At 34.9% G+C, this 14084-nt stretch overlaps 1 protein-coding gene across 1 annotated transcript; it reads left to right on the forward strand.

Moving 5' to 3' along the window:
• The first annotated feature begins 1929 nt into the window (after positions 1-1929).
• On the forward strand, positions 1930-13935 carry LOC128160943 (uncharacterized). Its single transcript, XM_052824228.1, has 12 exons — positions 1930-2365; positions 5568-6342; positions 6633-6815; positions 7484-7604; positions 7977-8186; positions 8518-8683; positions 8964-9134; positions 10712-10908; positions 11787-11912; positions 12185-12292; positions 12473-12601; positions 13071-13935. The coding sequence occupies exons 1-12, from the start codon at positions 1930-1932 to the stop codon at positions 13284-13286; spliced, it is 2838 nt and encodes a 945-aa protein (XP_052680188.1). The 3' UTR covers positions 13287-13935.
• Positions 13936-14084: the final 149 nt, after the last annotated feature.

Here is a 14084-nt window from a genome sequence, read left to right on the forward strand (position 1 = left end):
CCAGAATAATATTCCTCCTTTTTTTTTCCCGCATAACAAATTAAGTCATTACCACTCAGTTCAGCCAACGCACGGTCTGGGTAATTGCACTTTTATATAGATATATATATATATACAAAAACCTTCTCCTTCTTAGTCAGGCACGTAGCATAGCATCCGGGGGGGGGGGGGGGGGGGGGGGGGGCAGCAAATATTTTTCTTAAATTGAACATATATATAATAAGTGGAATTAACATGGAGTCCCCCCCCCCACCACCACCACCACTACCCTCCTTTTGGTGAGCATGTAAACAATTGAAGTGAAAGGAAGAAAATTGACAGTAAAATTGGAAATTGAAGTTAAATATTCAGGTACAACTGTCCCCCCCCCCCCCCCCCAAATGGATGCACGGATTAGGATTTTCAGGATTTTTGAGAAGTTGTAAAAAAAAATTATTTAAGCTTGTCAAGGATAAGACTCTTCCCCCCCCCCCCCTCCCTCCTCCGCTACGTGCCTGTTAATCTCAAGTATTCGTGGATTTAGAATTGGTGGAGGATCTGGAATTATTTCAGTAGAAAAATGCAGCAGTGATGGAAGGTGAACGTACATATGGGATCCATGCCATCCCCCAAAAATATATTTCTGTATCCGCGTTAAACGTCGTGGGGTAAAAATGAACAATTAAGAAAAAAAGATAAATAAATGGTATCCTATATGTTTTATGGAGAAAAGAATTAAATCGCCTAATTTGAAAACAAAATTTTTCTTACAATTAAATTAATTTGGACGTTTGAAAACTTTTATTAAATAATGGAATTAAATTTTTATCAGTTCAAATCAATTGGTTCTTTTGCACCAATTTTTTTTCTTAATTCACAATCGTTTTATAAGTATCGTAATGATTTTTTTAAACGAACGTTTCATTATTTTTTTAAGCATTATTACGTCATTGAAATTAACCGATGAAATAAAAAAAAAACTCGCCAAAAAAAAAACATAGAAAAGCTTAAACTTGCAACCCAACATCAAATATGATTCTAAAACTGAATCAATTCAATAAATAAATTGCATATATAAAATAATGTTTTAAACCAGGTTTTTGTTTCTATAAAGATTTTTTGTTTGATCATTAATGATGAAACGACCCTTTAAAAAAAAAAAAAGAATAGTCATTTTAAAAAATGTCAAAACTTGCAAGATTCGGCCACGAAATGCATCAATTTTGTAATCATGTAAAATATTTTTTTTAAACCAAAAACTACAAATGCGACAATAAAATGCATCAATTTTATATTTGTTTAAAAATAAAATAAAACCACAGCCAGTCTGGACCTCACGAGGTAGAGATACATGCATCTAAGGGACTCCTTAAACATATCAGCTAACTTAATATATACAAAAGGTTAACGAAAAAAAAGGTAAAAAGTTTATAGAACCATTTTAGCATGAGCTTGGACTTTCGGTAGCACGTAACCATCTATATTCGAGGTCAAGATCATTGTATACTTTTCTGTAATCCAAAAAGTACTTTGTTGTTCAATTTGTACTTTTGTAGGTATAAGAATATTTCGGTTAATTAGCATGTTTGCCTGAGAGTGTTTTTGGTAACCTACATGAACACCAATTGTCGTCACATGATTGCAGTAATACCTTTTAATCAACGTCCCATATGGCAATAACGACAGGAAAAAAGCCCGTAGATTGGCGTCATTTAGCAATAATGTGTTGAAACAGGAGGTAGGATACAGGTCAGATTTAATAGAATGGCTTAATGCATGTTTTTGTGCAAAAACAGTTTTGTACTGCAAACCATCAATTGGTCATTTAGCAGGTAGTTGGGAAAAGAATGCTGTTCAAAGTAATGGTAAACATCTGACTCGTTTCCTATAAAAGGGACTCCGAATCTGAATCAGGAATCATTTTGCATTTTAAGACGTACACGGCACGACATGACAACAGCAACCATGCAGCTTATTGAGCCGATGAACTTCTCCAGATCTTGCCTTGACAAGAGCATTGCCAGCATTTCCAAAGGGCTAATAGGAAGCCCCTGTTGCGGCCGAGCTCCATTGTCGCCCCGCCTTTCCTTGAAGCCTCTTTATGAGAACAAGGTAACGCCCGTGCAATCGGCGAAACCTTCTCCGAAGTCCCCAACGAAGGAGCAGAAGAAACAGGATTCGGCCGCCGTCTGTGTTACAAAAGATTTGATTGCTGTAAAAGACAAACCCTGGAACAAAGCGTGTGAGGCCAGACCAAAGAAAAGCAGTGAGGTAGACAATGGTGAACTGATAGAAATCCTCAATGAAAACCGACAGCAGACGAAACCCAAGGCGCATAAGTCATGCCGTCGTAATATGTCCATCGATGTCGCCTCGCTTTCTCACAGTAATAACGAGTCGTCTGCCAAATCAACCACGCACTTTCTTCTGTTCTATCAGGAAAATACTGCTCGGTTGCCATCGAGGCGATGAAGCTCGTACAACCATTCAAATGACAGTCGTCTCTGTGATACCATTCAGACTTACTCAAATCAGAGTATTGAACCGGCACAGATGATGCTTTGAAATAACGTATAACTGCTTGCAAATGTGGGGTAGTCCAAACTGACGAAAAAGACGCCACTTGTCTGACTTCGTAAAAGGAGGACTTAAAACGAACGAAAAATAGAACGATGCTGTTGATTGTACATATATATTTAACTTTTGTTTCTTATTGAATGCCACATTTTAAAACTTGTTTTGAATCATAATAAACTCTTGAAAGAATCTTTATTCCTTTGCTTGTATTTATTTTGTCGTTCACATTGTTAACATATGACTTGAATATACTTCAATATTAAGGAATTTAGTGAAAACAATTTATATAGAGGAGATAACGATTTATTACTGAATTATATTTTCCGGCACGTGTCACTATCATACATGTAAGTATCGGCATATTCCATTGGAGAACCTTAAACCTTAGACTTGATATGATATGAACCTGTTGTCATTGGAAAGTTCTTATCAAAATTACAGCGGTATCTTCTGGGGTCTTTCAGGCTGAGCTAAAAAAAAAAAAACTGCTTTTCGGAAAGGTCCGAGATATTACGATTGTTAAAATCAATCATTGCTCTTCTTTATTTGAAGGAAGAAAACTATCAAAATTGTCTGGATTTTCAATCCGAATTATCATTCGGCCTAAACCGTCAAGTCGAGAAAAAAACGACTTGACAGAAAAGACCGAGTGATGTTCCGGTTTTCTTGACTCCTCAGCTCCTCAGCTTTTTAGAAGACGATGTTTTCTTTCAGACTTAATTTATTCACCTTTTCTGATAGAAGCAAGATGATTCAATTTTCCTTCCATTCATTGTTTGACCCCTATCTCCCGCTATAAACCAATTATTCATTCATTTACCGATGAATGTTTGATCTCCGAATTTCTTTCCACACATGGGACCATTAACACCATTAAAAGAACAAAATACAAAATATATGCGGGCATCGCTCCTATATATACATGTACATGTATACAGTTGCTTGAGGTCAGGACACCCCCCCCCCCCTCGCGATTTTCCGGGGTAGTTGACGCTTTTTTGATAGAAATTCGTTAAATGCCATGTACACAACATGTTTGATATCAAATATCTTAAAATTAATTAATAAAAAAAACATTCATTTAAAACAAACCCAACCTGCATATAAAAAAAGGAAAGGTATGCAATGGGGTGTTATACATTAATCGTTTATTTTCCGTTAATTTTTAGATATTTAAAATGGAACATGTTGTATATATATATATATGACTTTTTAAAGGATTTTTTTTCAAAAAGGTCAACTATCCCAGGGGTTTAAATCGCGGGTGGAGGGGGTGCCCTGTCCTCAAGCACATGTGATGTGTACATATTGTGGTGTCGAAGAGGACTTTTTTTCAGTTTCTGTATTGTCAAGTTTCTTTCTATGGAGAAGAAAGATAGTTTTCATATTCAAATTTAGATGATATTAATAATTTTTTTCTTTTTGGAAACGTACATAGTCATGTATATCGCATGTGAGTATGTGATAAAACTTAACACTCGAAATCAGATTCATGAAAATGTATATTACAGAATTATATCTTGTAGATATTTGATTTTGAAATAATCGAGTTTGATTTTCCAGGTAGCTTAATGGATTGTTATTGTAAAATTTACGCATGCCTGAAAAATCGAACCGGTAATTAATTGAGATCAATGCTGATCGTTGCGCATGTACATCGTTATGCTCATAAATGAATAAATTTGAAAACAAAACAACAAACAACATTATTGAAGATAATGTATTTTAATTGTCCATACGGTAAAACATTAACAGAATTATTCACTTTTAAATCCAAGTTTTTTAAATCCCACTTTGAGCGAGAGTTTAAATACGTACGCTTAATGTAAACAAATCGATCTGAGTTACGGATAAACAAACCATGCAGAAACAGCGGTATCCCGGCATTTTACAGCTCATCTGTGCTCAGTCGATCTGGTATATATTAAGGTTCGTGTAGGAACGTAAATAATTGATAGTATAGCTATAATGAATTTTCTCCATTTTTTTCTTTTTTGTATCTTATTCAGCATTTGGATACGAGCGATTTCAACTGGCGATTGCGCAATTTTGCTCGACATGTAAGAAACTAAGCAAAAGGTAGATAACTCCAGTTGTGTTTTTCTCTTCATTTCAGTATGAAGAATAGGTAAGAAACCGGTAGCATGTTTACAATGCAACATGATTTTGCATTTATATGCACAGATGGTACCGAAGAAGAAAACAGAAGGAATTTAAAATGCACGAAAGTTAATCATTTATACTATACTTAGTACATGTAATTCATTATGTGTTATAAATCATATTTATCTTTTTTTGTGAGATTTTTTTGTGAGTGAATGAATATTGGACAATGTACTATAGTTTATGTAGCTAAAATAACAAATTTTCTATAGAATAATTGATTCGGCGCGTTAGAAGGCGTTATACGGCTATAAAGCCAACATGGTTAACAAGACGGTCCGATGCGGACAATTATAATTGATCAACGATTCAGTAAATGTATTTACTATAAAGCTGCGGATCTGTATAATTGATCAACGATTCAGTAAATGTATTTACTATAAAGCTGCGGATCTGTAGCTCCCAGTCTGAAAAACTTCGTATAACATATAACATTTACATTATATAAATAGTGCCTGTTTTGGAGGTTAACTGTTGAAATAGACACCCCGAGAGAACCATTGTCAACAGAGGTTGACAATGGTTTTCGAGGGGTGTCAATTTCAACAGTTACCCTCCCAAACAGGCACTATTTATTTTATTATACTGAATGTCTTATTTTTAAAGAAAATTTTACTGCTTTTATATAGAAATTAACTAAATTCTACGGCGAACCGTACGCGCATAATTTACGCGCATGTAACAATTCGTTGTGTTACCCGTTGCCAAGTGTGTTGCTAACGCTGAGGATAATAGAACAGATTATCAACTGCGTCTAAACCAATCAGATTTCAGTTTTTAACATGAAAGTATAATAATTACATTTGAATGTAAATGAAGAATAGAATGTATTCAACATTTCTTCACAGAATTTCGAAAATATTCGGGGGTAAGAAAACAACATTACTCGAAGAAAGGCCAGAGTAAGCAGAAAGGGTGTGTAAATGGTAGAAAATTAAAACACTGGCAGAAATGGGACCATAAGGACCTTGGGCATTACGTGCAATTAGCTTCGGTAATTCAGACAAACAGCAGCCAAAGAACTATAGGGGAACAGTCTGGTGTAAACAAGTTAGACGATGGGTTTAAACTTGGAGGTTCTGATATTAACAGATTGAGAGACGATGATTTCACAGTAAAAGCAAAATCACCCATTCAAGTTAGTATGGCGGACCTAATAAAGGGATCCAAAAAACGAGAGCCCCGTAGACTGAACAATAAAAGATGGATATTTAAGACTAAAAAAGGTCCAGAAGAAGTACACATTGGTGTTCGTAATGCCAAGATCCACGCGTCAAGTGTATGGGATGTTGCTAAACGTCAGCGAGAGGAAACTGATGTAAAAGAAATTGACCACAACAGTCTGCAGAAAGAAGAAACTAATGAGAAATATGATCGTGGCGATGAGCAGACGTCAATACTTTGTCAACTTTTAAAATCGGAGTTCTTTGAGTTCATGGCCAGAAGTCATGTACGGCGGTCTGGAAGTTGTTTTCCGCCACTGGTTTTTATTTCACTGAGACAGAGCTCAACGAAAAACGGGAATATTTTCACTGCAGATACATATCTACAGCCTGGACTCGTAGTGCAAGAAATGTTGCATCCCGCATCATATGATCCATCGGAGCAAATCGGAGACTACGTGTAAGTGCGTTTGCGCGTCATGTGAGTATTACAATTATCACGTGATGCAGAATGAATATTCATGAGTGGAATATTGAAAGCAGTGTTTATGACTTCATATCATTAAAAAGATTTTATTTAGAGATGGGTTTTATTGAACAACTAACGCATTGACAAATAGAAAACCAGAGGCATTCTATTTGATAAAATGCACGAATCAGTCAAATTTGATATATCCATTGTCTTTTATGTTAATTGAATTATTAGTCTACTCTAGTGTAATGTAATTGAATATGTGTGTTCCCCTATAGATTAAAGGTACATGTTGAAATAGACAATGATCAACAGAAACTTATCAGAGAAGAGATTTCAAAGTATGTAGCCTCTTCCAAACCATCGCCAGTTTCTCTCAGGAAAATCTACAGCCTGGCGCAAAACCTGCTGAAATCACGCAACAATGGTGACAAGTATATGTACCAACACCAAACGGAGGGGTATGTCATAATATGGATCTAGAGCTGAACTGAAAAGTTTCGATATTTGGGTGCATGACCAAATTAACCGTCAGAAATATAAATGCATGTATAAAATTAAGGATTAAATATGATTTTTTAGTTTTGTTACAATAAAAGAAATAAAGGGTTAAACATTGTTCCTATATGTACACATAGGCCCTTGATTAATGCTTCAGGATGATAGACAAATAGATTAAACCAATATTAAGAGCCTTTGATTTGCCTTCCGATTGTTCATTGATACTTGGTGGTGCCCAAACGGTTTCAATTTAAGGTGTTTCGGGACACCTCCATGTTGTATGGTATTATTTATCAAAATTAACAATAAAATCAAGATAGTTTTATTAACAGTTTCTTTCCCAAAATTACTCCCTCTATAACAGCGTGGCGCAATGGCCATGGGTTATAGGGATCAAAACGAAACTGTTATTCATGAGTTCGATTCCTACTAAGGATTTTAAAAATTTTTAAACGTATTTTTTGGGGTTAAATATTGTAAAATTTGAGAAAATTCTAAACCGGTGAAAGTGTTCAGTATATCATTCCATGAATAATAAGACCAAAAGTCCGAAATATTGTTAATAATTTAGAAAACTAATATAAGAATCAACTGCTCATCATCATTGCCAATTATTTAAACATTCCAGAGCCTCCATGTATTTGTCCAAGGTAGATAAGCCTCTATTTGATTGGATGACCACCATTACGTACAGGATATCTACCATTGATCACATCTACAGAATTCACTTCCATAAAAGTGAGAAGAAGGTAAAAAAAAAAAAATTCAAAATGAATATAATGACGAACGTGTAACTTTATAACACTGTGTTGCGTAACTGATTTTTCGAACACCATGCATTGTTTCTAGATCTGTTGAGGTTTACGTCATCGGTACATTGTATAGCTAATGCACTTCCTTAAAAATAGAGACTTAATTAATTCTCGAAGCTGTTCTTTTTTATTTCGATTTTGCAATAACCAAATATTAATATATACACAAAAGTTCTTTCAGGAATAAAATGTGGTACACATTCAATTTTAAAAAAAATATTTCTGTAGTGACCAAAGTAAAACAATGCTTAAGAGCAGCGATCGATACGCTTTGCATAAATTTTCATCCCTGGATTTTAATGTTTTCAGAGTTCAAGCAAAGAAACCTTTTCCTCATTAGAATTCCTTCATGACGACAGTAAGAAATGTGCCGTGTGTTTGACGTCATTACTGGCAGGGAATGGTGCTAAGCTTAACGGGATGTGCGTCTTGCCGTGCGAACACGTGTTCTGTAGAAACTGTGTTTATCGGACCATTGTAGAGATGATTGAACAAGGGACGCAACCAATTCCTTGTTTGGTGAGCATCCTTGACTATCTTTGACATGTACCTGACGTGTATATCTCTGTGTGCAGCCGTTTGCAACATCTTGCCAGGCTAATTCGGGACATACTTGTCCAAAGAATTAAGTCAAACATTAAGCAAATTCGATAAAACTATGACACCACAACAATAAATGTCATGCATACATATAATTATACTACCAAATGCAAATAGTACAAACACTATACCAAGAAAGTACATGTACTTATCCGTCAACATCCTAAGACTAATATTTACATTCAATGTATTTTATTAATGACATCAATGACCAATATTTATAAATTAGCCATTTACAATCTGATTCTAGGAACATGGCTGCAAGAGTGAAATCGATGAAATCATGATCATGAGCCTAGTTCCTTTTGAATTGTTTCGCTCCTGGGACAAAGGCTACAGGGAGAGAACGGTGATGTCGACCGGACGCTGGACGCTGTGTCCGAATGATCAGTGCAGCCATATTGTCTCTGTTTCTAGTAAAAAAAATCATTGTTTTGGAGCCATTGAGTGGGGTTTTTTAAACTAAAGATACTGTTTAAAATTTGTTTATTTGAATGATGGGATCCATTTCTGTTATCAAAATAAAAACTTGACAAATATCTTCAGATATATCTGTGTATGTGGAGAGAGAGAGAGAGAGAGAGAGAGAGAGAGAGAGAGAGAGAGAGAGAGAGAGAGAGCCAAAGAAATATTGACATCCATATCAAAATTGTACATAATTATTCAATAAGAATTATTTTCGTCCCATCCATCTAGAGAGAGCTACCAATGACATGGAGAATCCGAGTCCAAAGACATTATCGTCCAGACGGGAAGTGACGTGCGTTTGTAAGATCCAGTTCTGTGTGGACTGTAGGGAACCCCCTCACTGGCCCGCCACCTGTCTCCAGGCGGAAACCTACCACAAAATCACTAGTCACGTACTAGGTAAAGTCCAAAATGGCCTCCCTTGGCTGCTTTCCGACTATCTCTATACAAATGTAACTATATATACATTGCAAAGTTCAATGTTCAATGAAAGTTAATGAATAAGTATGGGCACATTATAGTGTTCTGTCCAATATTTCTTTCATCAATTTCCGGCTCAGCGCCATCTATGAACAAGCTTGGCTGAATAGAATATTTCATTACTTCCCAAACAGAAAAAATAGCCTACGGGATCATATCAATGGCTTGTGTGTAAATCATGGTTTTGAGATGATTTCGGTATAGGAAAATTTCACATGCAAATGAGTTAATGGATCATGATTCTCGGGTGATCTGTTAAACTAAACAAATTGCAAGAAAACCATGGTCCTGGTATGATCTGTTGTAACTAACAACTCGTATCAAAACCATGGTCCTGGTATGATCTGTTGTAACTAACAACTCATATCAAAACCATGATCCTTATATGACCTGTTAAAGGACAATTATACAATAATTTCTTAAAGAAAAAAATGACCACTTAATTAATATTTTGCAACAGACAATTATATACTTTTAATTTTTGAAATACATTGACAATTACCAAATATGAAAAATAGTATACATAAATGTCACATGTACTATATCGTTAAGCCAATATAATCTGAATTAGAATGCAGGATCAAAGTCTTCGATAATTTAGATGATAATTATACTGTTATTTCAAACTCTTCTAGCAATTATTACATGAATTGTTCAAATTAAAATATCATGTATGCATTTCAAAACCTAGCTGCAGGTCTGTAGCTCCCGGTCTGAACTAACGATACATGTACATCCATGCATTAGTTGCTTGCTTCACTTAATAAATCACTTGATAGTGTATTGTAAATTAGTCTTTATAAAATATTATTTACCTCAAGTGAATAAGAATATATCCCCCCAAAATACTTCCATAAATTCACTTTATAAATATGCCAAGATAGAGCAAGATGCCCAACAATAACAAATTTTCCTGACATGTACATCACATTTAGGCTCCAAGATGAACATTCAAAATTTGCAACTCAACTTCCTGTTATGCAGAAATCTTAATTCTTAGTGGTCAGTTTATCTGGCAATTAACGAATCATTTCAAACGCATGCTCTGTTGCCTTCTAAGATAATAGCACATACCAGAATCACAAGAAAATCATAGCAGACTCAAAACCAAGAAACAAACCACATCAGGATCATACTTCCTTATTTGTCACCTATGATTTGGGTATGATTCATTTAATGGATCATGTCTAAATCATAGAACAAAATCATGAATTTGTGAGTTGGATATGATTTTTAAGTGATTTTGATATGATTTCTTAAGAAAAATTTTTGTTTGGGTTCCCTTGATTTTGACTTAATTTACTATGTAACGGTGTATAGATTGAAATATGAACATGCGATTGTGTTTACATAGTACATTGTCCCAAACGAATTGACAGACCTGCAATATGATCATGTGATTTTTTTTTAGCCTATACATGATTGTGCAATTTAAAGGACTATTTCTAAGTCTTTGACTATCACTATATTAAAGTATTTTATTTTCTTTCTAAAAGGTACATGTAGTGTATCAGTTAACGAAAATGAAAGTTTCCTTCTGAAAGTAAACTCTTGTCCTCGTTGCCGGGAGAAAATCAACAAACACAGCAGTCGGGTGATAAAGTGCAAATGCGGAAATTATTTCTGCTGGGATTGTCTGAGACCAGTGGCTGACCACAAAGTTGGAGACATCTGTGGGAAACTTTCAGAGGAGGTATATCACATACGTGTAAAATATTCATAAAAAGTGTCCATTCATGTGTCCAAAGAGTGAAATTTAAAGTCGATGTAGAACAAAGATGAGATTCGTACGTATAGTCCAGAAAGAGTCCGAATGAACCAAATTAAAGGAATTTTAGTCATCAAGTTTCTTTTTCCGTAATTCCTTTTTTTTCGTTAGACAAACGTGTTTGGTCAATCATAATTCAAAATGTGCAATACATACAACTAATTTTTATTTCTCATTTGTCAAAATCTGTGAGAATGGGGCTTTTAATGTATATTTTCGTATTCTCACAATTCTGCAAGTAAAATTAACTCAGCTTTAGCATACTTAAGCTGATTCATCTGATTAAAATATTTCATTTAATATTGAGGATCAGCTATTCCAGATTTTATTTTCAAATTAATGTCAAAAGATAAGAGCTTGATTCAACCTTACGTTAAATATTTTTAACTACTAATTTTTACGCACGTAGCATCGTTTTTAAATAGGGGGGGGGGGGGGGGGCAGACTCATACAAAAAATCTTAACAACCAAAAATAAATGAATTAATAAATTTACTGTTCATTACCTTACTTTCACTTAAATTTTTTACATGGTCCCAAATGAGTGGAAGGGGGGGGGGCCGGGGGGGGGGGGGGAGGACTCCATGATAATTCATTTTTTTAATATGTGAATTTAAGAAAAATGTTTGCTGCAACAAAAAGTAAAGAAGGGCTGCCCCCCCCCCCTTGGATGCGACGTGCTTGGGTGTTTTTCGGGGGGGGGGGGGGTGTTTGGGTTTTTGGGTTTTTTGGGGGGGGTTTTGTTGGCTGTGCAAGTTGAGATTTGGATGTTTTTATTGACTGATTCACCCTATTTTACTTCAGGATTTGGAGTCTTCTACCCGAATGGTGCTGACATTGCCATCACACAACATAGAGAAGGCCGTATTCTATCGTCTGATGCAGATGAGACTGTTGAATTGGAAAAAGAACAAGTCCCGTATATTTACAGTATGTATATCTGTAATATTTGTTGAAAAAAGTATTCATAGTAATTTTCAAACACTCTCGCAATACTAGAAGTAAGTATTGTCTTGAAAATTAGCATTACCGATAATTTTGTAGGTGACTAGATGACTTGTCTTTTGAAAGGGAAAAAAGCAGATTATGCTCGCCTCTTTTGAGATAGATTGCATTCGTTTGAGTTAAAGTGCAAAGTGTTTGTATTTGAATATATGAATGCCTGAATATTTCATTCTAATAAAGAGTTCTGTGCGTTTTAGAAACTTAGACTACTAGTTGGGACTGAGAACTTAGCTCAGAGTCCAAGACAACAGCATGGAGTGGAAAGCAGGACAAATGCCTTTCACAGCCTCAGTATATTCATCAAGGTAACGGAAATATCTCTCTCTCTCTCTCTCTCTCTCTCTCTCTCTCTCTCTCTCTCTCTCTCTCTCTCATAATTCTTGCACACACAAAGAGAGAGAGAGAGAGATTTAATTCCAAACAATTCATGTTTCCATCATCAAATAAAATGATATTGCACGAGGTTTTGTTTTTAACAATTTCAGACGCTGAAGGTTTTAGAATATATTTACGTCTCCATACCACCCATACCAAAGGGCTTCTACAGCAGACAACTCACCAAGATGCATGATGTTGGAAATAAAACCGACTTTATCATAACAAGAATGGAACAGGTACTAGTATAATACAGGCTAAGCCACCCCACGTATTCTTGAAAAGTTTTACATAACCATAACCAAAGACCTTTTTTGGGGGCTTGTCAAGATTTCTAAGTCTAGCCCCCTCCCCCACCCCCCCCTTTCAATTTCCTTCCGACGCCACTGAATTACTACGTCAAATACCGATGATAATTACGTCAGTATACATGTTACCAGAAATGTGGAATCGAAGTGCATACAATACTAGTATTACCACACTGTTAAATATATTGTTTGCAGTCAGTGATGGTCTGCTTTTGTATACACGGTAGATTTTATTGTTTGGTTTTCAATTAATATTACCTTGAATCACTTTTATGTCAACAAGATGCAGTAACTTAAAAATCTACCTTCTACGTGTTGTAGACTAAAATGCAAGGAAAACTTGTGAAACTTGTTAAATAAGACCTATATGCACTTCTTTTAATTTTTTTTTTTTTTGCAGTTGCTGATGAATCCAGTACAGCACTCCGAACGCCAGAAGATCCGGACTTTCCAGAATCTGCTGTCGGACAACCTGTGTGACCTCTACCTGCTGTCCATGTGGACCCGCAAGGGGCTCCTGGACTCAGGGCAGTGGGCGGACACAGCGGAAAATGTCCGCCTGGCCAAACTATTGCACGTGTTTCCGTCAGCTCGGCGGAAAACGGAAAAATCTTAGAAATGTTTATATTCAATATGTGCAACAAATACCAAGAATTTAATTCTGTGAATTTAATGTCTCGGGTTTTTGAAATGTTTTTCAAGCAGAAAATTGTTGAAATTAATTAAGTTTTATAGATTCCAATATTCAAATTCTGTGAATTTAATGTATTGTCTTTTTTCTATTTATGTTTTTCAAGCAGAAAAATTGTATATATTTTAACAAACACCAATAATTTAGTCTATTCTATTCTATTTATGTTTTTCATACTTTTTCACATGATTAATAACTTTGTGAATCTGTTATTCTTTAGTTAGTGCAATAATATTGACTATATAATTGTCTTGTCAGTATATTTTCTAAATCTGTTTATTTATTTATTTTCTTACAATTTTGTGCAATATCTTTTTGATATATTCAACATTTTTATCCCTATACATTCCTACCTTGTATTCAGTAAACACATTTTCTATATCTTTATGAATAAATGAACAATTCTGATTTCAAGACTTTTTAATTCTATCTATCAACTTCACTGATGAATAATTGTTTGTTTTGCATGTTTTAATGAAACCAACATTTATTTATATACAATGCATCTGAAGGGGAAATAAACCGATTAATTAAAGACTGAGAAATCCATCAAATTAGTTATTTATTTTTAAACACTCAAATATCAAAACTACCGGTAAGCTTTAAATTTATTAACAGTGGTTTCATCAATATTCATTGAACACCAAGTTTTGTTTATATTGTTTGAATTTTTGATGAATAAAATCAATTAGTTTATTGATTATTAAAAGTTTTTAAATGTAA

The sequence above is a fragment of the Crassostrea angulata genome, chromosome 8 (assembly GCF_025612915.1).
Source record: "Crassostrea angulata isolate pt1a10 chromosome 8, ASM2561291v2, whole genome shotgun sequence".
In the NCBI taxonomy this organism is placed as follows: domain Eukaryota; kingdom Metazoa; phylum Mollusca; class Bivalvia; order Ostreida; family Ostreidae; genus Magallana; species Magallana angulata.

What these genes read in the sequence shown, in the direction of transcription:
- LOC128160943 (XM_052824228.1), top strand. Translation starts at nt 1,930, where the DNA reads ATGACAACAGCAACCATGCAGCTTATTGAGCCGATGAACTTCTCCAGA. An exon ending in ACAAGTCCCGTATATTTACA is followed by an intron (nt 11,913 to 12,184) that starts GTATGTATATCT and finishes TGTGCGTTTTAG; the next exon opens with AAACTTAGACTACTAGTTGG. An exon ending in GCCTCAGTATATTCATCAAG is followed by an intron (nt 12,293 to 12,472) that starts GTAACGGAAATA and finishes TAACAATTTCAG; the next exon opens with ACGCTGAAGGTTTTAGAATA.